Source organism: Gadus chalcogrammus, chromosome 9 (genome assembly GCF_026213295.1).
Source record: "Gadus chalcogrammus isolate NIFS_2021 chromosome 9, NIFS_Gcha_1.0, whole genome shotgun sequence".
NCBI classification, from domain to species: domain Eukaryota; kingdom Metazoa; phylum Chordata; class Actinopteri; order Gadiformes; family Gadidae; genus Gadus; species Gadus chalcogrammus.
Window position 1 is genome coordinate 14921172 of NC_079420.1, and position 27882 is coordinate 14949053.

Here is a 27882-nt window from a genome sequence, read left to right on the forward strand (position 1 = left end):
GGCCGACACCTACCTGTGTTTCTTGGATGAACTATCACGAACAAAAAAGTTGCAGATGAAATCAAGTGACATCGAGGGTAATTATTTATATTTTTATGAAATGTTGCAAAATATCATTGTTCCTAAGTTTTTAATACATGTAATAATACGATTTTGTACCAGTGGTGATTATATATACTATTATTTGTTTATTAATGTAAGTCAATGTGTTCAATGTAGGCCTACTTACTACATGGAACTCGCCACACACGTGGAAGTCACCAGCAAGTCTAAAGTCCCAACTTTCCAAATTCAAACAAGACACAAGTCAAATCGTACGAAATTCTCATGATGCATCCCAGTCTCCACATTTTTATTTGTTAAATGACAGTGTTCATGAAAAGTATTTATATTCAACATTAAAGAAGCTATTTCAGGCTGCTTACACTTTAGAAATCGAACTGATATTTGACATTTTGTTGCAATCTGTAACATGCCACCTGAATGAACAGCTATGTAGAGCGGGGCACTGGAGTTATTATTATAGCACTGTCTCGCTGCCTTTTTGGGTCGCCAATGGCAGAGTAATGTTCGTAACTGCTCTGTGAATTCATTTTCGTAAATAAAATCGAAGAGCGTTAATTTGTTTGCCATACGCTGGTCTGTTCAGCTCAGATGCTGTGTGAGGGTCAGATGCTGTGTGCGGGTCAGGGTTGGTGTGGCTTGATCCAGAGACTTGGGGATGCATTAAACATTAAATATGGCAGTGGCACCATGTGCCCCTTGAGACTGCGGTCAAGTGAGCCGCTATTCGTTCATCCGCGGTTAAGCCAGCCGTCACACAAAATCTTCGTGCGCCTTGACTCTAAACAGCCTTTGGGTGGTATCTCGCAACGTTTTCAAAATAAAAGCCTTCACCTACGTGTGTAGACTAGAGATATAGAATACTAGATGTCTTACGGCGGCGTCTAGAACGTCCGCACTTGCTGCCATCTTGCCAGTCAGCTGCTCACCCATAACATTGTGTTGGTATTGGTACATGTACTTTTTAAATAACCATAACTTGCTACATTTTCAACCGGTTTACAAACGGTTTGGTTTCTTACAAACTTTATTAACGTGGTTATAATATTGTACCTATTTTAGAACATTATTCAATTTTTTTAGAATCTAACATAATTATTCATCAGTATCAAATATGCAGTGCCTTAATCTCTGACGTTTAGAACAAAACAAACCGTTTGAAAATGTAGCAAGGTGGTTATGGTTTAAAAAGTACATGTACCACTACCAACACAGTGTTATGGGTGAGCAGCTGACTGTGGCAAGGGCCGCCAGTGCGGACGTTCGACTCCATTGGCCAGCAGAATATGCATGTGTACGTTTTTCAAATGACATTTTCTCTAAATCTATACAGTAAAATCACATGGTTCCTTGTGTACAAGTAGTCAGTACGACAGTTAGCATGGTCATATCAGTCAGTGCCTGAACTTATGTGAAATTCGGTCTATAGCCCACTTCAAAGTGCTGACATAATGCAATATTGCAAAGGCGAGAATATGCATTTGTACGTTTTTCAAATGAAAGTTTCTCAAAATCTATACAGTAAAATCACATGTTTCCTTGTGTACAAGTAGTCAGCACACCGGTTAATATGGTCATATCAACCAGTGCCTGAACTTATGTGAAATTCTGTCTATAGCTCACTTCAAAGTGCTGTCATAATGCAATTTGCAAAGGCGAGAATATGCATGTGTACGTTTTTCAAATGAAAATTTCTCAAAATCTATAAAGTAAAATCACATAGTTCCTTGTGTACAAGTAGTCAGCACACCGGTTAATATGGTCATATCAGTCAGTACCTGAACTTATGTGAAATTCGGTCTATAGCTCACTTCAAAGTGCTGACATAATGCAATTTGCAAAGGTGAGAATATGCATGTGTACGTCTTTCAAATGACATTTTCTCTAAATCTATACAGTAAAATCACATAGTTCCTTGTGTACAAGTAGTCAGCACAGCGGTTAATATGGTCATATCAGTCAGTGCCTGAACTTATGTGAAATTCTGTCTATAGCTCACTTCAAAGTGCTGACATAATGCAATTTTGCAAAGGCGAGAATATGCATGTGTACATTTTTCAAATGAAAAGTTCTCAAAATCTATACAGTAAAATCACATAGTTCCTTGTGTACAAGTAGTCAGCACACCGGTTAATATGGTCATATCAGTCAGTGCCTGAACTTATGCGAAATTCAGTCTTTAGCTCACTTCAAAGTGCTGACATAATGCAATTTGCAAAGGTGAGAATATGCATGTGTACGTTTTTCAAATGACATTTTCTCTAAATCTATAAAGTAAAATCACATAGTTCCTTGTGTACAAGTAGTCAGCACAACGGTTAATATGGTCATATCAGTCAGTGCCTGAACTTATGCGAAATTCGGTCTTTAGCTCACTTCAAAGTGCTGACATAATGCAATTTGCAAAGGTGAGAATATGCATGTGTACGTTTTTCAAATGACATTTTCTCTAAATCTATACAGTAAAATCACATAGTTCCTTGTGTACAAGTAGTCAGCACACCGGTTAATATGGTGATATCAGTCAGTGCCTGAACTTATGCGAAATTCAGTCTTTAGCTCACTTCAAAGTGCTGACATAATGCAATTTGCAAAGGTGAGAATATGCATGTGTACGTCTTTCAAATGACATTTTCTCTAAATCTATACAGTAAAATCACATAGTTCCTTGTGTACAAGTAGTCAGCACAGCGGTTAATATGGTCATATCAGTCAGTGCCTGAACTTATGCGAAATTCAGTCTTTAGCTCACTTCAAAGTGCTGACATAATGCAATTTGCAAAGGTGAGAATATGCATGTGTACGTTTTTCAAATGACATTTTCTCTAAATCTATAAAGTAAAATCACATAGTTCCTTGTGTACAAGTAGTCAGCACAACGGTTAATATGGTCATATCAGTCAGTGCCTGAACTTATGCGAAATTCGGTCTTTAGCTCACTTCAAAGTGCTGACATAATGCAATTTGCAAAGGTGAGAATATGCATGTGTACGTCTTTCAAATGACATTTTCTCTAAATCTATACAGTAAAATCACATGTTTCCTTGTGTACAAGTAGTCAGCACACCGGTTAATATGGTCATATCAACCAGTGCCTGAACTTATGTGAAATTCTGTCTATAGCTCACTTCAAAGTGCTGTCATAATGCAATTTGCAAAGGCGAGAATATGCATGTGTACGTTTTTCAAATGAAAATTTCTCAAAATCTATAAAGTAAAATCACATAGTTCCTTGTGTACAAGTAGTCAGCACACCGGTTAATATGGTCATATCAGTCAGTACCTGAACTTATGTGAAATTCGGTCTATAGCTCACTTCAAAGTGCTGACATAATGCAATTTGCAAAGGTGAGAATATGCATGTGTACGTCTTTCAAATGACATTTTCTCTAAATCTATACAGTAAAATCACATAGTTCCTTGTGTACAAGTAGTCAGCACAGCGGTTAATATGGTCATATCAGTCAGTGCCTGAACTTATGTGAAATTCTGTCTATAGCTCACTTCAAAGTGCTGACATAATGCAATTTTGCAAAGGCGAGAATATGCATGTGTACATTTTTCAAATGAAAAGTTCTCAAAATCTATACAGTAAAATCACATAGTTCCTTGTGTACAAGTAGTCAGCACACCGGTTAATATGGTCATATCAGTCAGTGCCTGAACTTATGCGAAATTCAGTCTTTAGCTCACTTCAAAGTGCTGACATAATGCAATTTGCAAAGGTGAGAATATGCATGTGTACGTTTTTCAAATGACATTTTCTCTAAATCTATAAAGTAAAATCACATAGTTCCTTGTGTACAAGTAGTCAGCACAACGGTTAATATGGTCATATCAGTCAGTGCCTGAACTTATGCGAAATTCGGTCTTTAGCTCACTTCAAAGTGCTGACATAATGCAATTTGCAAAGGTGAGAATATGCATGTGTACGTTTTTCAAATGACATTTTCTCTAAATCTATACAGTAAAATCACATAGTTCCTTGTGTACAAGTAGTCAGCACACCGGTTAATATGGTGATATCAGTCAGTACCTGAACTTATGTGAAATTCGGTCTATAGCTCACTTCAAAGTGCTGACATAATGCAATTTGCAAAGGTGAGAATATGCATGTGTACGTCTTTCAAATGACATTTTCTCTAAATCTATACAGTAAAATCACATAGTTCCTTGTGTACAAGTAGTCAGCACAGCGGTTAATATGGTCATATCAGTCAGTGCCTGAACTTATGTGAAATTCTGTCTATAGCTCACTTCAAAGTGCTGACATAATGCAATTTTGCAAAGGCGAGAATATGCATGTGTACATTTTTCAAATGAAAAGTTCTCAAAATCTATACAGTAAAATCACATAGTTCCTTGTGTACAAGTAGTCAGCACACCGGTTAATATGGTCATATCAGTCAGTGCCTGAACTTATGCGAAATTCAGTCTTTAGCTCACTTCAAAGTGCTGACATAATGCAATTTGCAAAGGTGAGAATATGCATGTGTACGTTTTTCAAATGACATTTTCTCTAAATCTATAAAGTAAAATCACATAGTTCCTTGTGTACAAGTAGTCAGCACAACGGTTAATATGGTCATATCAGTCAGTGCCTGAACTTATGCGAAATTCGGTCTTTAGCTCACTTCAAAGTGCTGACATAATGCAATTTGCAAAGGTGAGAATATGCATGTGTACGTTTTTCAAATGACATTTTCTCTAAATCTATACAGTAAAATCACATAGTTCCTTGTGTACAAGTAGTCAGCACACCGGTTAATATGGTGATATCAGTCAGTGCCTGAACTTATGCGAAATTCAGTCTTTAGCTCACTTCAAAGTGCTGACATAATGCAATTTGCAAAGGTGAGAATATGCATGTGTACGTCTTTCAAATGACATTTTCTCTAAATCTATACAGTAAAATCACATAGTTCCTTGTGTACAAGTAGTCAGCACAGCGGTTAATATGGTCATATCAGTCAGTGCCTGAACTTATGTGAAATTCTGTCTATAGCTCACTTCAAAGTGCTGACATAATGCAATTTTGCAAAGGCGAGAATATGCATGTGTACATTTTTCAAATGAAAAGTTCTCAAAATCTATACAGTAAAATCACATAGTTCCTTGTGTACAAGTAGTCAGCACACCGGTTAATATGGTCATATCAGTCAGTGCCTGAACTTATGCGAAATTCAGTCTTTAGCTCACTTCAAAGTGCTGACATAATGCAATTTGCAAAGGTGAGAATATGCATGTGTACGTTTTTCAAATGACATTTTCTCTAAATCTATACAGTAAAATCACATAGTTCCTTGTGTACAAGTAGTCAGCACAGCGGTTAATATGGTCATATCAGTCAGTGCCTGAACTTATGCGAAATTCGGTCTTTAGCTCACTTCAAAGTGCTGACATAATGCAATTTGCAAAGGTGAGAATATGCATGTGTAAGTTTTTCAAATGACATTTTCTCTAAATCTATACAGTAAAATCACATAGTTCCTTGTGTACAAGTAGTCAGCACACCGGTTAATATGGTGATATCAGTCAGTGCCTGAACTTATGCGAAATTCAGTCTTTAGCTCACTTCAAAGTGCTGACATAATGCAATTTGCAAAGGTGAGAATATGCATGTGTACGTCTTTCAAATGACATTTTCTCTAAATCTATACAGTAAAATCACATAGTTCCTTGTGTACAAGTAGTCAGCACAGCGGTTAATATGGTCATATCAGTCAGTGCCTGAACTTATGTGTAATTCTGTCTATAGCTCACTTCAAAGTGCTGACATAATGCAATTTGCAAAGGTGAGAATATGCATGTGTACGTCTTTCAAATGACATTTTCTCTAAATCTATACAGTAAAATCACATAGTTCATTGTGTACAAGTAGTCAGCACACCGGTTAATATGGTGATATCAGTCAGTGCCTGAACTTATGCGAAATTCAGTCTTTAGCTCACTTCAAAGTGCTGACATAATGCAATTTGCAAAGGTGAGAATATGCATGTGTACGTTTTTCAAATGACATTTTCTCTAAATCTATCCAGTAAAATCACATAGTTCCTTGTGTACAAGTAGTCAGCACAGCGGTTAATATGGTCATATCAGTCAGTGCCTGAACTTATGAGAAGTTCGGTCTTTAGCTCACTTCAAAGTGCTGACATAATGCAATTTGCAAAGGTGAGAATATGCATGTGTACGTTTTTCAAATGACATTTTCTCTAAATCTATACAGTAAAATCACATAGTTCATTGTGTACAAGTAGTCAGCACACCGGTTAATATGGTGATATCAGTCAGTGCCTGAACTTATGCGAAATTCAGTCTTTAGCTCACTTCAAAGTGCTGACATAATGCAATTTGCAAAGGTGAGAATATGCATGTGTACGTCTTTCAAATGACATTTTCTCTAAATCTATAAAGTAAAATCACATAGTTCCTTGTGTACAAGTAGTCAGCACAGCGGTTAATATGGTCATATCAGTCAGTGCCTGAACTTATGTGAAATTCGGTCTTTAGCTCACTTCAAAGTGCTGACATAATGCAATTTGCAAAGGTGAGAATATGCATGTGTACGTCTTTCAAATGACATTTTCTCTAAATCTATACAGTAAAATCACATAGTTCCTTGTGTACAAGTAGTCAGCACAGCGGTTAATATGGTCATATCAGTCAGTGCCTGAACTTATGTGAAATTCTGTCTATAGCTCACTTCAAAGTGCTGACATAATGTAATTTTGCAAAGGTGAGAATATGCATGTGTACGTTTTTCAAATGACATTTTCTCTAAATCTATACAGTAAAATCACATGGTTCCTTGTGTACAAGTAGTCAGCACACCGGTTAATATGGTCATATCAACCAGTGCCTGAACTTATGTGAAATTCTCTCTATAGCTCACTTCAAAGTGCTGACATAATGCAATTTTGCAAAGGCGAGAATATGCATGTGTACATTTTTCAAATGAAAACTTCTCAAAATCTATAAAGTAAAGTCACATAGTTCCTTGTGTACAAGTAGTCAGCACACCGGTTAATATGGTCAAATCAACCAGTGCCTGAACTTATGTGAAATTCTCTCTATAGCTCACTTCAAAGTGCTGACATAATGCAATTTGCAAAGGTGAGAATATGCATGTGTACGTCAAGTTCAGGCACTGATTGATATGACCATATTAACCGCTGTGCTGACTACTTGTACACAAGGAACTATGTGATTTTACTGTATAGATTTAGAGAAAATGTCATTTGAAAAACGTACACATGCATATTCTCACCTTTGCAAATTGCATTATGTCAGCACTTTGAAGTGAGCTAAAGACCGAATTTAGCATAAGTTCAGGCACTGACTGATATCACCATAATAACCGCTGTGCTGACTACTTGTACACAAGGAACTATGTGATTTTACTTTATAGATTTAGAGAAAATGTCATTTGAAAAACGTACACATGCATATTCTCACCTTTGCAAATTGCATCATGTCAGCACTTTCAAGTGAGCTATAGACAGAATTTCTCATAAGTTCAGGCACTGACTGATATGACCATACTAACTGGTGTACCGACTACTTGTACACAAGGAACCATTTGATTTTACTGTATAGATTTTGAGAAAATGTCATTTGAAAAACGTACGCATGCATATTCTGCTGGTCAATGGATTCGAAGGTCCGCACTGGCGGCAAACTTGCCACCGTCAGCTGCTCACCCATAACACTGTGTTGACTTGGTAGTGGTAAATGCACTTTTTAAATAACCATAACCACCTTGCTACATTTTCAAACAGTTTGTTTTGTTATAAACATCAGAGATGTAGTTACGGCACTGTATACTTGATACTGATAAATAATTATGTTAGATTTTTTAAAAAGTTTAAATGTTCTAAAATAGGTACAATATTATAACCACGTTAATAATGTTTGTAAGAAACCAAACCGTTTGTAAACCGTTTGAAAATGTAGCAAGTTATGGTTATTTAAAAAGTACATGTACCACTACCAACACAATGTTATGGGTGAGCAGCTGACTGGCAAGATGTCCGCAAGTGCGGACATTCTAGACGCTGACGTAAGACAGCTAGTTTTCTATATATCTACGCACGTAGGTGAAGGCTTTTATTTTGAAAACGTTGCGAGATACCAACCAAAGGATGTTTAGAGTAAAGGCGCACGAAGATTTTGTGTGACGGCTGGCTTAACCGCGGATGAACGAATGGCGGCTCACTTGACCGCAGTCCCTTGAGGTAGTTGCACTTGTTGCACAATACAGATAAGATGGTCCTTTCGAAGGCTGAACAATCGGTCAACTGCGCGGTAACTGTGGTTGACGTGGGTGATGGATGAAAACGTTACCGGTTTAACGGTAAACATTGCATGGTCACATGGTGATAATAACGGTCTGGAATTTGACCGTGGATTATCGTATGTCGTTTATCTATGTAATTGTGTTCCTGCCGTGTGTACTTTATAAGTAAATGCAGTACACAGTATAAGTTATATGAAGCAGTCCCAACGACAGCAGATCGTGTGTGTATTGCCCTACTGTTCCTATGTCCTACTTTTTCAAGTTCATAATGAGGGTTTGAGAAATTTATAAACTCACATTGGATTATTGCTGTCATGTATTCTACTTTTATAATTAAATAAATACATTTCATATGCATATAAAATTAATGTTTTGTTGTCTTTATCATTAGTTTACACATGTAGATGTTATGGCAATTCATGATACAAAAAAAATGTTTTATCCATGGGGAGACACTAAATGTTCTCCTTTTTCTCTTAATATCCAATATCTTTCAAAAACAAACAAAAAACAACACTTTCAACACCCCGTCAGCAAGCACCACAAGGAGAACCTAATCAGGAAGGAACTACAATGTGTTAGGGTAAAGTAATAGAGTTACAAGCTCTTTTTAGCATGGTTGCTGAGACCATGGATAACAGCTCTGGGCTACCCCAATTAACATCTACAGCTGTTGGCGTAGTTGACTCATCTTATGGCCAGTTAACAATACTTAACTCCCCATAAGTCTTGTTGCAAGTAATGTTAAATTGCAATTACCTGAGGCAATTTAATTTAAATGAAATTACATTGCGTGACTAATTGTAAGGGGATACAATTTTAATGCATTCGATCAGGGTAACATCAGATAGATTTTCATTGACTGGTGGTGAAGACAACTCCCATGATCCCATCTTTGGTTATTGTTTGGATTGAGCAACCCCTAGGAACATTCCATATCGTACCTTACAGGCCAAAGGGCAGGGGCTCAAGCCCTTGTTGAAGGTATGTCTGCCCGGGCCTGACTCAAAAGTCGGTCTCAACGCTTCGCTCAACTAGAGACTGAGGACATCTCCCAGGTTTCATTGCTAAAACTGGGTAAAAAAATTAGAGTTAAAAAATGTCTTGCACAACCAATTGAAAGGCTCAACGGGGGGCCCTTAGTATTGAGATGGTGACATGCAGAATTTGTGTGTGCTTGTAAACACTGCTGTACCAACAAGGCGATCTTGTCTTGGATTAAAAATATCAAGATTCACCAATCTTGTGGACTGAGCCCACATTCGCTGAAACTGAATCATATAATGAAACATTGCTGGACGTCCATTTTCAATGTTTTAAAAAGCCCTCTCCGTTTCCAGCCTGGTGAGTGCATTTGTTGGAGAACACCGTTGGCCTGCCCAAGGAATCCTGTGTCTACAGCAACTACCAGTTGGAGAGTCATCCATTTCTGCTTTGGTGGTTCCGATGGCAGCCTACAAGCAAGCGATCTGCAATCAAGTCTTGCAATCGGTGAGTGTGCAGTCGTAGACATTGAAAAAAGGTGTATCAGCTGGATGTTTACTAGACACTGGCCTTAATGTCAGTACAATTACTACAAGGTTCTTTAATACTCTCCTGTTAAGAGAAGATAAAGACCTTTTGCCAACAGATTGGTGGTTAAAAATTACAGCCGCTAATGGCTATATTTAGTTGGCTATATTTAGCCAATGGCTATATTTAGTTTAGACCCAAAACAGCTTTAGTTAAACCATTCTGTGCGTTTAAATGCTTAATGTTTTTTCGGCCTGCAATGGCCCTGCATCATTTATGAGGGACCTCATTTTCCCGATCATGCCTGTTTATCATGATGACATTTTGATCTACAACTTGGTAAATGGAGCCAGACTTGAGGTATCCAGGGGAGACAGGTCTTAGAATGAAGGTGCAGAAATTAGACTTTCTATAGGATTTTTGGGTCATCAGGTGTCTGCCAAAGCTGTTGCAACAGATCCCAGGTAAGTTGCTGCTGTTGGTGAGTTAAAGGTCCCAAGCAGTGCCAGGGAGCTTGGATAATTGTTTGGGTTCGGCAGCTACTGTATGAACTTCATTCAGGTTTTCTCACAGCTAGCCGGGCCTTTGCCTGGCCTTTTCAATCAGCGCCGGGAGGGACACCTGCTAAATGAGTCCACTGTCTAGCTACTCGTGGACTGTTAGTGTGGCTGGATTTCTAATAACAACTTATCTAATTCACTTCAACTAGCTATAAGCAAAGAGGAATCGGAGAGTCCAGGTCAAGTATGGATGGAGAGTTTATTGCCACCCGCAAACGAGAGACAACAAAGCCGAATGGTATTCGCGAATACACACTGCCGAATGAATCCCGGACAGCTCCAACACAAAGTTGGACTTTCATCAAATATTGATGTGCATAGAATGTTTTTCTGGGTCATACTGTGTGGATTTCAGCATATTCTCATGTCTTCTGGATCCCAATGTGACCTTAGAACATATATTATCCTTATACAAACAGAGATGATGCACACGTGTGAATGTAAGCATTGTCTTCAGAGAGTACATCAAAATGGGAGTAGACTGGACTCTCTTACTGGTGTGACACATCAGATGGGAATGGACTGGACTCACTCACTGGTGTCACACGGCACACAGAATCTAGGTTAAAGGTGATCAGCTCTTTTCCACTATTAAAGTATATATATGATATGTAGGCCTAATAATAATCATAGTTTAACATAGAATGTAAGGTTAATTTCTACCACATTAGGGGTCCGGATGCCTTTCAGAATTTTAAAGATATAACTACTGCACCCATTTTAGGAGTAGCAATTTGGACCAAGAGATGGCTCTAAAGAGAGGAGTGCTGCTGCCCTCTCTCCTGAGCAGCTATACCCCTCTACACACACAGACTCATACCGGGGATAACGTCTTCAATTCTCCTTATCAAATCCATTTTGTTGCTCTACTGGTAGATTTTTCACCACGTTGCGGAACGTGGTGAAACAGTTGAGGGACTATCAAACACTGTCTAGACTCTAGTCCAGATTGTGGTCAGGTTTTCAAATACCAATATGTTTGCTGAACATGTTTCACTGCTGAGTTAAGGAAAATCCATTTGTTTTTGTTGATGTTTCTTATTTGTAATAGTGCTCCCCAATGTTGTGGTATCAAGCCACCCTGTAGGTTACCTTTCAGCTATGACTTTAACATGGAGAACCTCTCTTCTTTAACATGGAACACTTCTGTTCTTTAACATGGAGCACTATCTGTGCATGAAAACATTGAACATGCTTGACATTTGGGACATTTGGGCACCATTGGTAACATGAGTGGTACTTCCGAACATTTCTTCTTTCCATGCACTGAGTAGAACTGTTTATTATCTTCTGGTATTCCAGCATCTGCAGTACAGATTGGGCAAAGTCAATCTGATGGTGATATGGGTGGACCAGACCGAAGCGGGATCATCTCTTACCCAGCGAGCGGGGACTCAAATTGGGGAACCAAAACTTCACTGTCTGAAGTGTCGAGGGTCATCACTGCAACCTTACATGATTTTGTGAAAGGCGCTGTTATGGTGAGGGGCAGACAGATCAGATAGATTCAGGAGCTCAACTTGATTTTTCACCTCCTGCAGACATAAATCAATGTGTCTGCAGGGTTCTTCCTGTTAACCTTAGGCTTTTTATCAAGAGTTGATCAGATTTGATTTGTTAATGATCTTATTTGAATGTCTGGGCCCCGGGCAATCCATCGCTGATCCGACTGCAGGAAAAAAGATATTCCTGATTCACAAATCAAATTATTTGTGAATCTTATGATGATGGTGATGTGAATCTGAGCATCCCCATTGGCCACCGGGAAGGTTTGGCTTGGACTGTGAGATTTGATGTGTAGCGAAGATTCAAATGAGGGACTGAAACGATGTAACCGTAGGTTTGGTTTGTACTCGTATATTTGATTTGTAGCAGTAAACTCACAGATTATTGAGTTCTGTGTGAATTCTTTCACCCACAAACTGTTAGATGAGCATACTAGATGTGTAACTGACAACAGTTTTTGTAACTACAAACCAGAGCCATTTAGAGAGTTGATTCAATGGATGCTGTAAATGCTTAATTGTCATGTTAATCACAGAGACTTTCTGTCATTATTGGGAATATAAACCCCGACAGGGTGAACAGGACACCGACGCGCAGCGAAGGTGTCTTGCTTCGCCCTGTAGGGGCTTATGTTCGATAATGACCGGCGACGTTCTATACATTATCCCACTTATTACACGGCTACTTGCCAAAACGAAAAAATAACTTCACATGGTGTGTCTTTTTACAATTTATTCGTTACCAGCATTCGTAGTGTATCAGTAGAGAAATAATTTGTCTGCAAAGACGGTGACGTCGCTTAGCAACGGAAGACACTGGGGTTGACAAGTTAGCGGACTACTACCAATGCAAGTGAACGGAGCGTTCCACGGCATTGAGAAGACCCGTGTAATAAAGGCCTATAATATTTCAGATTAGGCCAATAAAGCAATGATAAAAAAAATAAAAAAAACGCTCGATCAAAGGCCCGGCCCGAGGATAGTGGCGGGAAATATCGGCCCGACCCGGCCCGTGGGTCGGGCTCGGGCTCGGGCAGAGAATCTAAACACTGGCTCCTCTTGCCTTCCGGTTCCCATTACCGCCCTCGTTGACTCGGGGGGCCGACGAGAGCTTCATGGATCGGTCCCTTGCCTTTCAGCTGGGACTCCACCCTGAGAGACTATCGTCGCCGATCTCTGCCAGAGCCCTGGATAGACACGTGTTGGGGAGGGTAACTTCCCGAACCAATCCTGTGCACATGCTCCTACCGGGGGGTCACAGGGAGACCATCCGGTTCATGCTTCTGCCTACCCCAAGCCAATCTGTCATCCTGGGTCACTCCTGGCTTCGTAGGCACAACCCCAATATTGACTGGTCTACCTGTCGCAATCACCGTCGCCTTCCCCCCTCGCTCCTGCTCCAGCCTCAGACATCTGCGGGGGCCCTGCAGTCTACCATGACCTGAGGGACGTCTTCAATAAGGCTAAGGCCACCTCCCTGCCTCCTCACCGTCCCTAAGATTGCGCCATTGATCTCCTTCCGGGCACATCCCCAAAGGATGTTTGTACTCCCTCTCCGCCCCCGAGCGATAAGCCATGGAGGAGTACATCCGGTCCTCCTTAGCAGCGGGGATCATCCGACCCTCTTGGTCACCCGCTGGGGCAGGTTTCTTCTTTGTGGGCAAGAAGGACAAGTCCCTACGGCCCTGCATCGATTACCGAGGTCTGAACGACATCACAGTAAAGAACCGTTACCCCCTTCCACTACTCTCCTCTGCCTTCGAGATGCTCCAGGGGGCAACGGTGTTCTCCAAGCTCGACCTTAGGAATGCTTACCATCTGGTTCGCATCCGAGACGGAGAAGAGTGGAAGACGGCCTTCAACACCCCTACAGGTTATGACGAGTACCTGGTGATGCCCTTCGGTTTGACCAACGCCCCGGCAGTCTTCCAAGCGCTCGTCAATGACCTTCTGCGGGACATGTTAAATAAGTTTGTTTTTGATGACATCCTGTTCTTCTCCCGCAACCTAGAGGAACACGTCACCCACGTCGGGTCGGTTCTCCGCCGCCTCCTAGACAACTCCCTGTACGTCAGGGCACTGCTCTCTCCAAGTCTGCAGATCGCAACGCTGCTGCTGCAAACAAACACCGCACGCCGAATGCCTATCAACTTGGCCAGAAGGTCTGGCTCTCCACCCGTGACCTGCCCCTTAAAGTGGAGAGTCGCAAGCTGGCCCCCAAGTTCATAGGACCATTTCCCATAACCCGCATCATAAACCCAGAGGCGGTACGCCTTCAGCTTCCTCGTTCCATGAGGATCCACCCAACCTTCCATGTCTCCAGGGTCAAACCCGTCCAGGAAAGCCCTCTGGCTCCTCCCTTTCCGCCCCCTCCTCCCACTCAGCTCGTCGACGGAGGCCCGGTGTTTACAGTCCGGCGTCTCCTCCACTCCCGCCGCAGTGGTCGTGGGCTCCAGTATCTGGTGGACCTGGGAGGGGTACAGTCTGGAGGGGCGCTCCTGGATCCCGGCTCGCTTCATCGTGGACGCCCGTCTCATCTCTGACTTCCAGCGGTCCCACCCTGACCAACCTGCCCTGTCCTCTCGTCCGTCCGCTACAGTTCCATCTGCGGGTGGTTCTTCTGACCTCCCGAGGAGAAGGCACTCGGATGTCGCGTCCACCTCGTCTATGGAGGACGCAACCTCTGATGCCTCGGAGGAATTCTAACCCTCGTCCGGGCCCCCTCCACCCTCCATGTTCGATCTAGGACGTCTGGAGCCACCCCTTGCCGGGGGGGGTACTGTCATGGTCCGCCCCTGGTTTTCCCATTCACCTGCCTGCCACCCTGATCTCCCCTAATTAACCCAACCAACCATATATAAATCCTCTCTCTCAACTCAGTCTCTGCCAGATCGTCTCTCGTACTCACAGAGCTTTCCCGCAACTCCTGAACTGTTCTATATAAATCTATATAATTTGAATATTAGTGTATACAATTGGCATTACCTGCCCTGTTAACATATTTAACATATAACTCTTGATTTAAGACTGTGTTGCTGCTTAAGCTTTGAATTCTTATCTTTTAAATTATGTTTTTGAACGTATGGTAATGAAGAGCAATCACACTAATGTTTATTGATATAATTAGAGCTACGGGAAGGTTATCAATTCGATTTGTGTTTTAATCAGTAAGATTAGTAAATGCTTGACTCATGTTATGTTAACGACTTTCAGATAAAATAGTAGGAGGCAGGGGACTTAAGGGATAATGATTACAAACTGACAGTTCAATGGGCCAATGAATTAGCAACAGCATGGCGATACAGTTTTGTTTTAGGATCTCCATTGCAGTATCATTTTGAAACCCTGCACCTATTATATACATTGATACACATTAATTATCACAATTCTAAACAACTTTAGGCTGGCAAAAGGCAGAAGTTTCTCTTTGACTTGCATGTGCAGAAATCTGTAAAAAGTAAACCGTTGATGCAACTCGCTCTCTAGATGGCTCTACTCAAAACCCCAGCAAACTTGTTGCCATAAAGGTGTTGTGCTTGCAGCTGAGCAGACGTTAATTGATTTCCGCAGTTCGGTTTTCTAGGTTCCGCTTGCTAGGAAATTGGCACATCATATGATAAATTACTGATTACTGTCGATAACTTAAGTAATCGACGCGACTCTTTTTTAATGTTTTTTGAGTACTCGTTTTTCACTCTGAGATATTGGTAGCCCGGACAGATTTTTTAGGAACAAAGGATAAACCTATTCATGAAAGCAAAACACCAAGCGCATTGATTTCAACGATGCACGATTATTTGACACAATTCATTAAATGATATGTTCATATTTCAATTTCAAAGGAATGTCAAACCTGTATATTCAAGTTCCAATCATTAACTTATTACTCTCACTACTCATTATTCACTTAGTCATCGTCAAAGCCCAGCACCAAACATGCCTCCCTGAGTGCCGCCAAGGCAATGACCCCTCTTGTGAGAGGTCAAACCACGTCACCTAGAAACAGCAAAAATATAACAAATTACGGCAGCTCAGCTGCCACACGTAACATGTGAGCTGGGGTTTGGAGTGAAAGCCGCTACAATTTATCTTACCATTTACCTTTAAATTTGGAAATGAGCGAAGTCCACCATTTGGTTTACGTATCGGTGGTTTGTAGTAACTTGCAAGATTTCTGCTCGCAATAGGGTTAGTAACTTATAAAAACACAAGTTATCCATTAAGGTTATGGAACATGGATAACACAAGTTATCCATGTTCCATCTGGAACATGGCTCATCCTATGAGCCATGTTCCAGATGGAACATGGATAACTTGTGTTATCCATGTTCCACACACACACACACACACACACACACACACACACACACACACACACACACACACACACACACACACACACACACACACACACACACACACACACACACACACACACACACACACACACACACACACACACACACACAGCTTTCAAGGGCACCTGCTCATTTCCAAATTAATTATATATTAATTATATCATTATATTATATCAATAAAATTGTGATAAGACAAAAAAGATTGTTTTGTTTGTTTGGAATGTGTGTGAGTGTGTGTGTATGTGGGTTGGAGAGAGATCGACTTTGATAGAGGTAAAGGCAAGGCAAGGCAAGGCAACTTTATTTATATAGCACTTTTCATACACAAGGCAGACTCAAAGTGCTTCACATATAAACAGTGTCATACAATAAAATAAAATAATAGGTAAGTAAAAGAAAAACATGCAAAAAATAGAAAGTTAAAAAGGCATTTTAGTATTAAAATAGAAAATAAAGGCAAAGTTATTTAGCAGAAAGCTATGGCAAAAAAAGTCTTCAGTCTTGTTTTAAAGGTGCTCAGAGTTGGGGCAGGTCTTAAATCCTCTGGGAGTTTATTCCAGCTATTTGTTGCGTAGTAACTAAATCCTGCTTTCCCATGTTTTGTGTTTACTCTGGGGACAATTAACAGATTGGTCTCGGAGCTTCTTAATGGTCTAAAAGGCTGGTGTAGTAGAAGCATATCAGTTAAATATTTTGGGCCTAAACCATGTAGGGATTTATAGGTAAGCAACATGATTTTAAAATCAATTCTCTGACTTACAGGAAGCCAATTTAACGATTTCAGAATTGGTGTAATATGATCAAATCTTTTGGTCTTTGTTAGAACTCTAGCAGCAGCATTCTGAACAAGCTGAAGCTTCCTCAGAGTTTGTTTTGGGAGACCTGTAAGGAGACCATTGCAGTAAAGCAAAAAACGTGACCCATACCTTTCCTTACAAGATACTCTATAGCGAAGGGGCTGGTCAGCTGCTTTTAATTGGTAAATCACATGAGGGAAAGGGGGAGTATCTTTCAGTTAGCAGCCATTCAACTTTTTCTACTCAAACCCTTTTCCTCCCTCCTTCCTTCCTCCCTTAGCTTTAACACACACACACACACTCTGTTTATCTGTCACACGCTCTGCTTTCACTCAGTTGGTGTCTCTGTAGCGACTTTTTGGCAATTTTGTTTTTGATGACAGCCCTGCCTTTGTGTTCAACTAAACCTTCCACCCAATAGATTGAGACTGTCATGGCTCCTGAGAGGGAAGGCAACCGTCCCGAAAACTACAATTTTGCGGTGAGTGTGAAAATATTAGTTATCTCTATTTTTTCACATTTAGTTAGACAAAAATACTAAAGTAACACAGATGCATGCTAATGCTCGCAAACAAAAACATATTACTAATCCTTGCATGAATGTATCAAACAACCCTTTATAAACTGTTCCACCACACAAGAAAGGTGTAGTGTGTAAAATGTTGTGGAATCTAGCAACAAAGCAGAAACTGAATATAATATTCATAAGTATCGTTAATTAGTGTTTAATCCTATTAGAATAATAATAATAATTGCTGTTCATTACGTTAGAATGAGCCCTTTATATACATAGGACCTAGGACCTATGGTTTTACAGACTAAATAACGAAATACAGCTTAGAAATCTATAAAGGAACTCACTTGAAACTAGGCCACTCGATGCTACTGGAACCTTTCAGGACAGTACAGGCCACTATAGCTTCTAGATCATCATTGGAAAAGTAGAGGTGAAGGGGGGTTAGTCAGTTGGTTGCCATCTGCAACATCACATTAAGATGCCACTAAATCCTACACACTGCACCTTTAAGCTCTTAATAAAGTACCACACATACAGAGACACACACACGCACGCACGCACGCACGCACGCACGCACGCACGCACGCACGCACGCACGCACGCACGCACGCACGCACGCACGCGCGCACACACGCGCGCATGCGCGCGCGCGCGTGTGTGTATACATTACGGCTGCAACTAATCAATATCCATATGATGTACGTATGTAGTTATATAAATATTATATGCTGTACATCCATTAATACTATACTGGCTACCAGAGCTTGATGGCTGCTTCTGTGACCCCCCCCCCCCCCCCCCCCCCCAGACAGAGGATGTGAACTCTGAATTTTCGACGGAGGAAGAAAGGGACAAGTTAGCCTACTGTGTCACCGATGTGCCTCCCTGGTATCTGTGTATCATCCTCGGTATTCAGGTAAAACCCATGAATGTCCTCGGAGTGCTTCCCTGTCCGAGCAGGATAACGTTAACCTCATAATTCCCATATGGCAAACAGTAGAAGTGACACATTGAATGAGGGTCTTCAAGATGGGCCTGGTGTCTGGACACATGTCAAGGGGGGCAAGCCAGAGCAAACTTGGACCGTCACATGCGGAACATTGATCTTTAACCTTATTTGAGTTGGGTCCATGTGTATGCAAGTCCCATGGGTGCAATTAGCATAGCACTAATGCAGATGTGTGACTGTCAGGTTTTTCTCACGTAACTGTCGGACATAGCATAGCCTACATGCAGGAATGGAGCCCTTATCCAAATATCTTGCATAATATATTGTCAAAAAAATATTTTTAAGCAAACAATACTACAGTAGATATACTGTATATATATATAAAAATTGGTATTAACTTCCCCATTTTCCACTTGTTTGAAAAGTGTGGGGTTACTGTGATGTTTGTTTTCCAAATAAAGTGGAATTGACTTAATCGCCTCTATAGCTCAGCGCACATCTTTAACAACATATTTGTTCTCATTGTCTGTCTGTCTCTCTGTCTATGTCTCTCTCTCTCTTCAGCACTGCTTGACTGCTTTTGGGGGGATCATCGCGATCCCCCTGATCCTGTCCCAGGGGCTGTGCCTGCAACATGACAGCCTGACCCAGAGTCACCTCATCAGCACCATCTTCTTGGTCTCAGGGGTCTGCACGCTGCTCCAGGTCACCTTCGGGGTCAGGTGAGGGTCAAATACACTCTATATCGTATAATACTGTATATAGGCTATGTGGGGATGCTTTTGGATGAAAAGTATTACCGTAATTTTCGGACTATAAGCCGCTCCTTTTTTTCCCATTTTGCGATTCTGCGGCTTATATAACGGTGCGGCTAATCTTTGAATTTTATAGCTAACGGCCACTAGGGGGCCTCTTAAATCTATGGATTTTTAAGCGGCGGGCTCCAGTGCGGCTTATATATGTAAACATCATTCAATTTTGCTGCTGCGGCTTATACTCCGGTGCGCCTTATAGTGCGGAAAATACGGAACTTTCAGGTAACTTCTTGATCGAAAAGTATTTGATTTAATAGAGCATGGTCATAAAAGGCCGAGCGTTTCACGTACGTAGCCAGCCTCAGCGAGGTCCACCGACGGGGAGAAAAAGAGGTGCCTGGAGAGGAGCCCCTCTTCAGGCAGCGCGCGGCAGGCGGCGCAGGAGGCGGGAGCAACCATGGCAGCCGCGGCGTGTTCAGCGCCGAGGCACCTGAAACACGCCAGGTGCCCGTCACCGGGCGCCAGGGAAACGGGACAGGAGGCGCACTGAGGCCCTGAAAGGGCCCCCTAGCTCTTATAGGAGCGCCCTCCAGTGGCCCTGAAAAGGGCCGTCGGTCCGTAGCCTCGCCCACGCCGCTGCCACCAGTCTGAAAGTTGGAAGTCATTTCTTCTTTTTCCGTAGATCAGTACAAGTGCTGAAAGAAAAGGGAGGATGAGCGGCGGTATGCGCTGCCTTATATACACGGTACTGTGGGAAATGTGGGCGGTGCCCACGTTGATTGGTGCATAATTGAAAATTTTCAGTAAGGCGAAGCCTAGACGGCGTAGCCTACATGAAATAGAACTTTTAGATTTAGCAGAAATTACTTTTGAATGTACAGTTAGCAATTAAATTCGGGGTCTGTATTTAAAGCTACAAAAATAAAACTAATCAAATCTCGATGAACTCCAACGTTCCCCTTCTAGTGAGGAGGCAATGTCCTCATCGTCTGCCAGCTACGAATCCGAACACGAAACAGATAGGGCCGTTTTTATCTTATCCACCCTGGGACCTGGTTTCAAAAAGGTGTGTTTACGGCCACTGAAAATGCCGGATCCGTCTGGATCTTTGGCCCAAACGCACAAGACGTTGTAGCGTCCAGCCATCCAACAAACAGCTTTAACTTGGCTCAATATTTGTGTCACAGAAGGCTTACAGAGAAGGAATTTAAATCGTATTATGTGGAGAATCGAGCTCTTGCTAAACGGCTTAGCATCACCAATGGTTTCAACAACCTACTGGTCAGCAGGCAGGGAAAACAATAGATGTGTTCAAAGTCACACTCTTTTAGAGAAACCTGAACTACAACCAACATCTTGATAATTAATCTTAAAACTTAATTAATTTAGACTTACCACAGAGAAGACCAGGGTGTGTATGTCAGAATGTAGACAATATACATGTTCATAGACACATCTTAGGTAAACCAGAACAGAAACAAACACTTATTTTATTTTATTTCAAAACATGAAGGATGTGGTGCAAAAGATTGCTTAATGTAAATTTATGTCATTATCTTTTGCCGTATAAGGTATTAATGGTGATTGAGACTATGGTCCACTGATGAAAGAACTTGCATTGTCAGTGCTATTAATGTTACAAACTGGGGGTTGGTGTTAACTTGGGATCTATGGAAACAACCGCTTATCGCTAAAGATGTCGCCAAAGAGAATCAATTGGAAATCCTTGAAGCTGCCATTTTAAAGGGCCTATTTCACCACCAGGGGTAAGTGTGATTAGCCATTTCAAAATGGGATTGCCCTGTGACTTGGTGACATCCCAACTGGAAGTTTACTCCTAGATATATGATGCATAAATAAGCCTGAGTTGCTACAGTCCACCGAGTAGGCTGGTAGATGAAATATCCAGTATAAACATAGGTGGACACTCCCGCCTGTGACACATCCAGTAATGTTTTATAACAGTTTTCCAATGTGTGGAGAAGGAAATTATGTGGTACACCAGGGTTCATTTCAAACCTTCAGCACATGATTAGAGTCATGATCTGTTTCTTCCCTCATGGGATTCAAGTTAACTTTAAATTGGCTGTCTGCAATACATCTAGTAGGAGGGCGAGTACAGGCGACAGGGATATGAAGCTGTAATGTTATGGCTTTAAAAGCCCCTTGTCCTCTTCTAGATACCGAAGAACGCTTTATCATGTTCTCTGAATTATACATACTTTCAAATTCTAGCCTGGTACTGGCCAAGTGGGTCAATAGATATATAACATGAAAACGATTGTACGACTAATAATCTAATTATTTAGACGACTTAAGAGGAAAAATTAGACAAGAGGGAGGGGCCAGGCCTGCCAGCTTAGAGTGACCAGGGTTGGCGCAAGACTACAGGGGGCACGAGGCAGGATTTTCTTTGGGGAACCCCCCTTAATTTTTCTGGAGCCGTAATAAAAAATATGAAATAAAAACCAAGAGGGAGATAGGAGAGTTAAAGAGAGAGACTAGCCAAGGGAGAGAGAAGCTTCTCAAAGAGTCTGTTGTTTCAAATGCCTTGTGGTTGAGATTTGTAATGTTTCTGGTGCCAGATGATTTTCGCAACTTAGAGTCATATAGAGTATAAACTATAATGGAGTGGGAGCCCAACCACTGTGGGTTTGAAGGCCATTACTAATATTTCCTGATTGAAGATCAAATTTTTGTTGATTCTAGTATTATGAGATTTTTGATTTTACCAACCAGATATAATTACGATCAATGAATGCATATCGATTTTCATAGAATGGAATTGCTGTCATGTTTCGGGCAAAGTACTATGCATGAAAGTATACGTCAATATTCACTAGACAACTACAAAGCATTCTTTCAATTGGCCTTTGAGTGCAAACCACCATCAGAGGGCAGCATAACTCCTTTAGAATCAAACTTAAATCCACCTGCGGCTGTCTGCAAAGAAATTGCAATTCTCTTTGCGGGGCACTGTTCAATTGCGTAGAGCATATTGCACTGGCCAGCGTTGGCAGTGACTAATGGTGCGTTCCAGAGCCCATACAAACCAGTGGGACGTGGGACTTATCCTACCTCCAACTAAGAAAAGTGCACTGGAATGCCTGTCGAAGTGGAACATCCCAACGTCGAAGTGGAACCTCCTAGGCTACTAGCGAACTGGGGGTTGATCGGCCTACCCCCACTTCACCAAGTAGGAGCTAGTAAAGTTCAGGTAGGATAAGTCCCACATCCCATTGCTTTGGATGGGCTCTGGAACGCACCATAACGCTACATGCCTTAGTTTTATTCATCACATACAGAGTCATACATTTTCTGCTAGGAGGGACATTTTTGCCACATTATTAAAATGCACAATAATTATAAGTATGAGTGAGAGTGAATAGTTATAAACATGTATATATAAAATAATAATCAGTCAAGGTCTCAACTCATTCAAATCCTTAGCTAACCCAGATGGTTGTTAAAGTGTGGAGGTATTCCTCTTTGGTTCTCATCAGATTAGTTCTTCCTTCCCTCCCTCCTTGCTTCCCTTACTCGCTCCTGGCTCCCTCTTGCTCCTCCCTTCCTCCATTCCTCCTACCTCCCCCTTGGTGACCTCTCTCCTATGGCCGTCCATTCAGGTTGCCTATCCTTCAAGGCGGTACCTTCACACTGCTGGCTCCGTCCATGGCCATGCTGTCTATGCCCGAGTGGACGTGTCCGGCCTGGACGCAGAATGCCACCCTGGTCAACACCTCCTCTCCAGTGTTCATCGAAGTGTGGCAGAGCCGAATGAGAGCAGTAAGTGAGATTTAGGACCAGGCTCAACCTCAAGAAGCAGAAATACTACTGCAGATAAAACAATTGTTCAAAGCAGATTTATTGATACGTAAAACATTCAAGTGATTAAATGTTACGAATAATATGGGAATCGTGCTGTGCCTGTAGAGTCACTATCTATCGCTGAATGAAGTAACACAATGGTGATTTAGCCTATAGCCCACTGATGAAATCACTTGCATTTGCAGTATTATGAATGTATTGAACTGGGAGTCATTGGCAATAACGTTGAGCAAATGTGAACAATTAACGCTTATCGCCAAAGGGAACAGAACTGAAATCTTTGAGATTGCCTTGCTTCAAGACAAAGATGAGGAAGAGTTCAAAAAGTAATCTTGTGATCCGATGTTTATTGTTTGCCTCAGTTGCAGGGCTCCATCATGGTGGGTTCCCTCTTCCAAGTCGTGGTGGGCTTCTCAGGCCTTATAGGCCTCTTCATGCGCTTCATCGGCCCGCTGACCATCGCGCCCACCATCTCTCTCATCGGCCTGTCGCTGTTTGAGTCGGCTGGTGCCAACGCCGGCAACCACTGGGGTATCTCTGCCATGTGGGTAAACCTGCAGGGTTTCATGTTTTTGGAAACAATTCCTACAGTACAGCTGAGAGACTTCCTCTCATATACAGCTCTTCTCTGCATAATAAAGTACATTGATAAAACATTCATGTCTCTTTTCTACTGCAGCTATTTACTCCATTATAGATGTCTGAAGTAAAAATGTTCTCAAGAATATAATGCTCCTATCCACTAGTCAATCCATCCAGGGAATTTTACTATTTAAACCCTTTATGCTGCTCCACTTTTTTTGTGCTCCACGACAACTGTCTCGACATAGGCTGCTTATCGTGAAATAAATCAGCTGCTCAGCGATTTACAATGCTGATTCTCAGCGCTTTGTTCGGTTTGAGCATAGCTGCAAATAAAGATATACTTTGAATTGAGGTTTAAAGTATACATAGTGCAGGTTTAATATTCCACAAATCAGTTAATGTTTGATTTATCTTCACAGAAAAAACTAAGAAACAAACAACAAGGGTTTTCTCATTGTTTTTTCAACAATAGCATTGTTTTCCTAATTGCTGTGTGTCTTAACCCAACTCTCTCTCTTTCTCTTTCTCTCTCTCTGTGTCTCTCTCTGTGTGTGTGTGTGTGTGTGTGTCTCTCTCTCTCTCTCTCTCTCTCTCTCTCTCTCTCTCTCTCTCTCTCTCTCTCTCTCTCTCTCTCTCTCTCTCTCTCTCTCGTCCACACAGGACCACAGCGTTGATCATCTTGTTCTCCCAGTACCTCCGCAGGGTCCCGGTGCCTTTCCCAGCTTACAGCCAGCACAAGAAACTCCACACCACCAACATCTACGTCTTCCAGATCCTTCCTGTAAGTCGTGCTTATGCTAATTCATAGTATACTACGCAATGTTTTGTACACATTTCTACAGTATACATACGTTTTAACAGAGGAACTTAGACAAGATCACATGCGGCCAGGACTCCCTTGAAGACAAGATAATATATCTAAATGGTTTAATACAGGTCAAATAAAATGTTAATGAAAAATGCACTAAATATCTGCACAAAAAAATATACAATTTGTAGGATATAATCAATTAGAATTTCCTTCCATTCATCCTTCCAATGGCTACACTATTTCTCCATGCTACCACAGATAAAAATAACATAAGTATATGTATTCATATGTTTAGTATATTAATATAGATACAAAATCAACGTGTTCCTCCGCACCCCACAGGTTCTGTTGGGCATCACGGTGTCGTGGCTCATCTGCTATATCCTGACAGTCAGCGACGTGCTGCCCTCGGACCCCAACACCTACGGCCACCTGGCCCGCACTGACACTAAAGGAGATGTCATCGGCCAGGCCTCCTGGATCATGTTCCCCTACCCGGGTAGGAACCCTCCTCTAGCATTACTAGAAAACCAACCCACCAATCAGTGGCTTTCATTCCCACCTCGGACCAAATGGAAGTAGTCGATTGAAATCGAAATAGTTCATCCAGTGTACATTGAAAAGTTGTCTTTATGAGCAAAACAACTTCTTTACAAAGTCTTATTCATTTACATTATTAAGTTATCTGCTGGAGGCTACTAGTTTATCTTATGTCAAGTATTTTAGTAGCAGTATAAGTAACCCTTATGTGCTATATAAGTACTTTGGCATTCCATGAATACATTTTCTACCACTGTTGGAGCGTGGTCCGGGCTTTGTGACCTGAGCCTCTTCTCTGTGTGGACCCACCTCAGGCCAGTGGGGGGTGCCCACCGTGAGCCTGGCGGGGGTGTTTGGCATCCTGGCCGGGGTCATCTCCTCCATGATAGAGTCGGTGGGGGACTACCACGCCTGTGCCAGACTCTCCGGGGCCCCCCCCCCGCCCAGACATGCCATCAACAGGGGCATCGGCATGGAGGGCCTGGGCTGCTTGCTGGCGGGGGCCTGGGGCACCGGCAACGGCACCACCTCATACAGCGAGAATGTGGGGGCCCTTGGTATAACTAAGGTGAACAGGCCTCCTTATGGCCCTCTCAAAAGGAGGATAGGTCTTGAAATTAAATTCAAATTCAGTTTGTGTATGATTTTGTCAATGTTCTCAAATTAATCTGTTGACTTTTTTTTATAACAGGGGGTTAAATAGTTTTAGGCAGAAACCTTTGGGGTTCAACCCCGAATGTCTGACTCAAACAGTACTGGGTTAGGCCTCTTACTTTACTCTGATGCCTCACCCTTATCTGATTACAGAGGCTGGGAGGTGACACAGGAGTCACTTTTCTTACAAAGTGCGCATGCGTTTTCTAACTCGCTTGCAGGCTTTAATTAAAATAAATTCCAATTGCAATGCAAATATGTCCAGGTTATTTTAAGCTAGGAGCTTGTTGAAATGTTGCTACTTGAAGGTGATGATATTTTAAACGAGCCTTTTCCGATGTGTTAGGTGGGCAGTCGCATGGTGATCGTGGCGAGTGGCGTCCTGATGGTGGCCATGGGCGTGTTTGGTAAGATCGGGGCTATCTTCACCACCATCCCCACGCCCGTGGTCGGAGGAATGTTCATGGTCATGTTTGGAGTGATCTCCGCAGCTGGGGTTTCTAATCTTCAGGTAACAGTCTGCAACGCAGTACAAAGATGAACTATACCATGAGTACATTGAAATGATGTTCTTCAAAGTGATCCTGAAATTTGACTCTTCTGTTTCTATTCAGTACACAGACATGAATTCTTCTAGAAACATCTTCATCTTTGGCTTCTCCATGTTCTCCGGCCTCGTCATTCCCAACTGGATCATGAAGAACCCCACTGCCATAGCGACAGGTGTGTTAGCTTCATCGATGTCAGCTACACTGAACTTCCTTTTTGTTTTTGCACACTTCTTACTGGTGAAACCCTATGATGAGGGTGTGAGTAGTAGTAGTAGTAGTAGTAGTAGTAGTAGTGTGTTAAGGATGTCTCTCATGTGTTTTCATGTGGAGGCGTGGTGGAGCTGGACCAGGTGGTGCAGGTGTTGCTGACCACCAGTATGTTTGTCGGAGGCTTCTTTGGGTTCTTTCTGGACAACACCATCCCGGGTAACTTCCTTTACGCCTTGATTCGCCTTAATGGCTAGTTTATTCACAAATGAGGTTAAGGCTTTTTTATTGCTTTTACAATCACAGACCTTTGTTTAAACCTAGCACTACCCAAGCAAGTTCAACACACAGCCATTCAGTCTTAGAGACAGGAGGGTTTTATGAGGTGTACAAAACAATTGTATAATAGCACCAGACATACAGCTGAGAAGAAATGCGTTTCTTCAGATTTTTAAACCCAACTCAGCATTGCTGTTTACTGTATTCCAAATCCAAACGGGAAGTCTCAGATCTACTACAGCTACTCCAAACAACAGCACCATGTGTCTCCCTCAGGCTCCAAGGTGGAGCGAGGCATCGTGGCGTGGAACCAGACCCACCAGGAGGCCGGCGGCGCCCTGGAGAGCGACGAGGTGTACGACCTCCCGTTCGGCATCAGCTCCTTCTTCCAGAAGTCCTCCTGGACGCGCTACATCCCCTTCTGCCCTCCCCGGAGGCCCGGCCTGCTGGACGGCTACGACGCCAACGCTAACTCCATGGACATCAAGCACCTCCCTCAGGACCAGACCTCCTCTCACGTCATCATAGCGGCGGCCTCCATGTAGGCGTCACTGTCGCACGCTAACTCCTGCCCAGTGTGTGGCCGGACTTGACAAAGGATAAATTGCAGGGTTTTTACGGTGGGTGTAACAGAAGGACGGCGGAGACACTGGAGGATAATGTGAATACAATTGATTGTACATTTTAAATGGACATTTCTTATTCTTCCTTGATTGCTTATATATTGATAGTGTATTGTTGAGGTGTGTTATGTGTCATGTTGCATTATATTCTGCTGCAATCACAGGGAGATAAATACAAAGCCTTTCTTACCAACATTTTCTAGAAGATACTTTCATTTATTCATTATTATTCATTACTGCTCATTAATATTGTATAAAGCACACTCTTTTGTGTTCATTAAGTTTGTGTTCTTATAAATTTGCTTAGTCCACTTTTATGGAGAAGGTAAAGTGGCTGGAACAGTTTCCTTTTTTTTAAATTAAAAAATCGTAATTTACTTAAATTTGCACAAACTGGCGTTGTGGTTTCTCTCCATCCAGACTAAGATGATGATCTAAGATAATATATAAGCCTATAAAGATTTTTTTCAAGACCTTCAACTCCATAATGGT

The 27882-nt window shown here is 41.9% G+C and overlaps 1 protein-coding gene across 1 annotated transcript; it reads left to right on the forward strand.

Annotated features, from left to right (window-relative positions):
- On the forward strand, positions 1-27857 carry slc23a4 (solute carrier family 23 member 4). The gene is made up of 14 exons (XM_056599529.1): positions 1-77; positions 9700-9850; positions 17513-17572; positions 18417-18524; positions 19122-19279; positions 22939-23098; positions 23503-23684; positions 24386-24506; positions 24879-25035; positions 25391-25644; positions 26077-26241; positions 26345-26453; positions 26612-26707; positions 27044-27857. Exons 2-14 carry the CDS (start codon positions 9806-9808, stop codon positions 27310-27312), a joined length of 1884 nt encoding a protein of 627 aa, XP_056455504.1. The 5' UTR covers positions 1-77; positions 9700-9805; the 3' UTR covers positions 27313-27857.
- Positions 27858-27882: the final 25 nt, after the last annotated feature.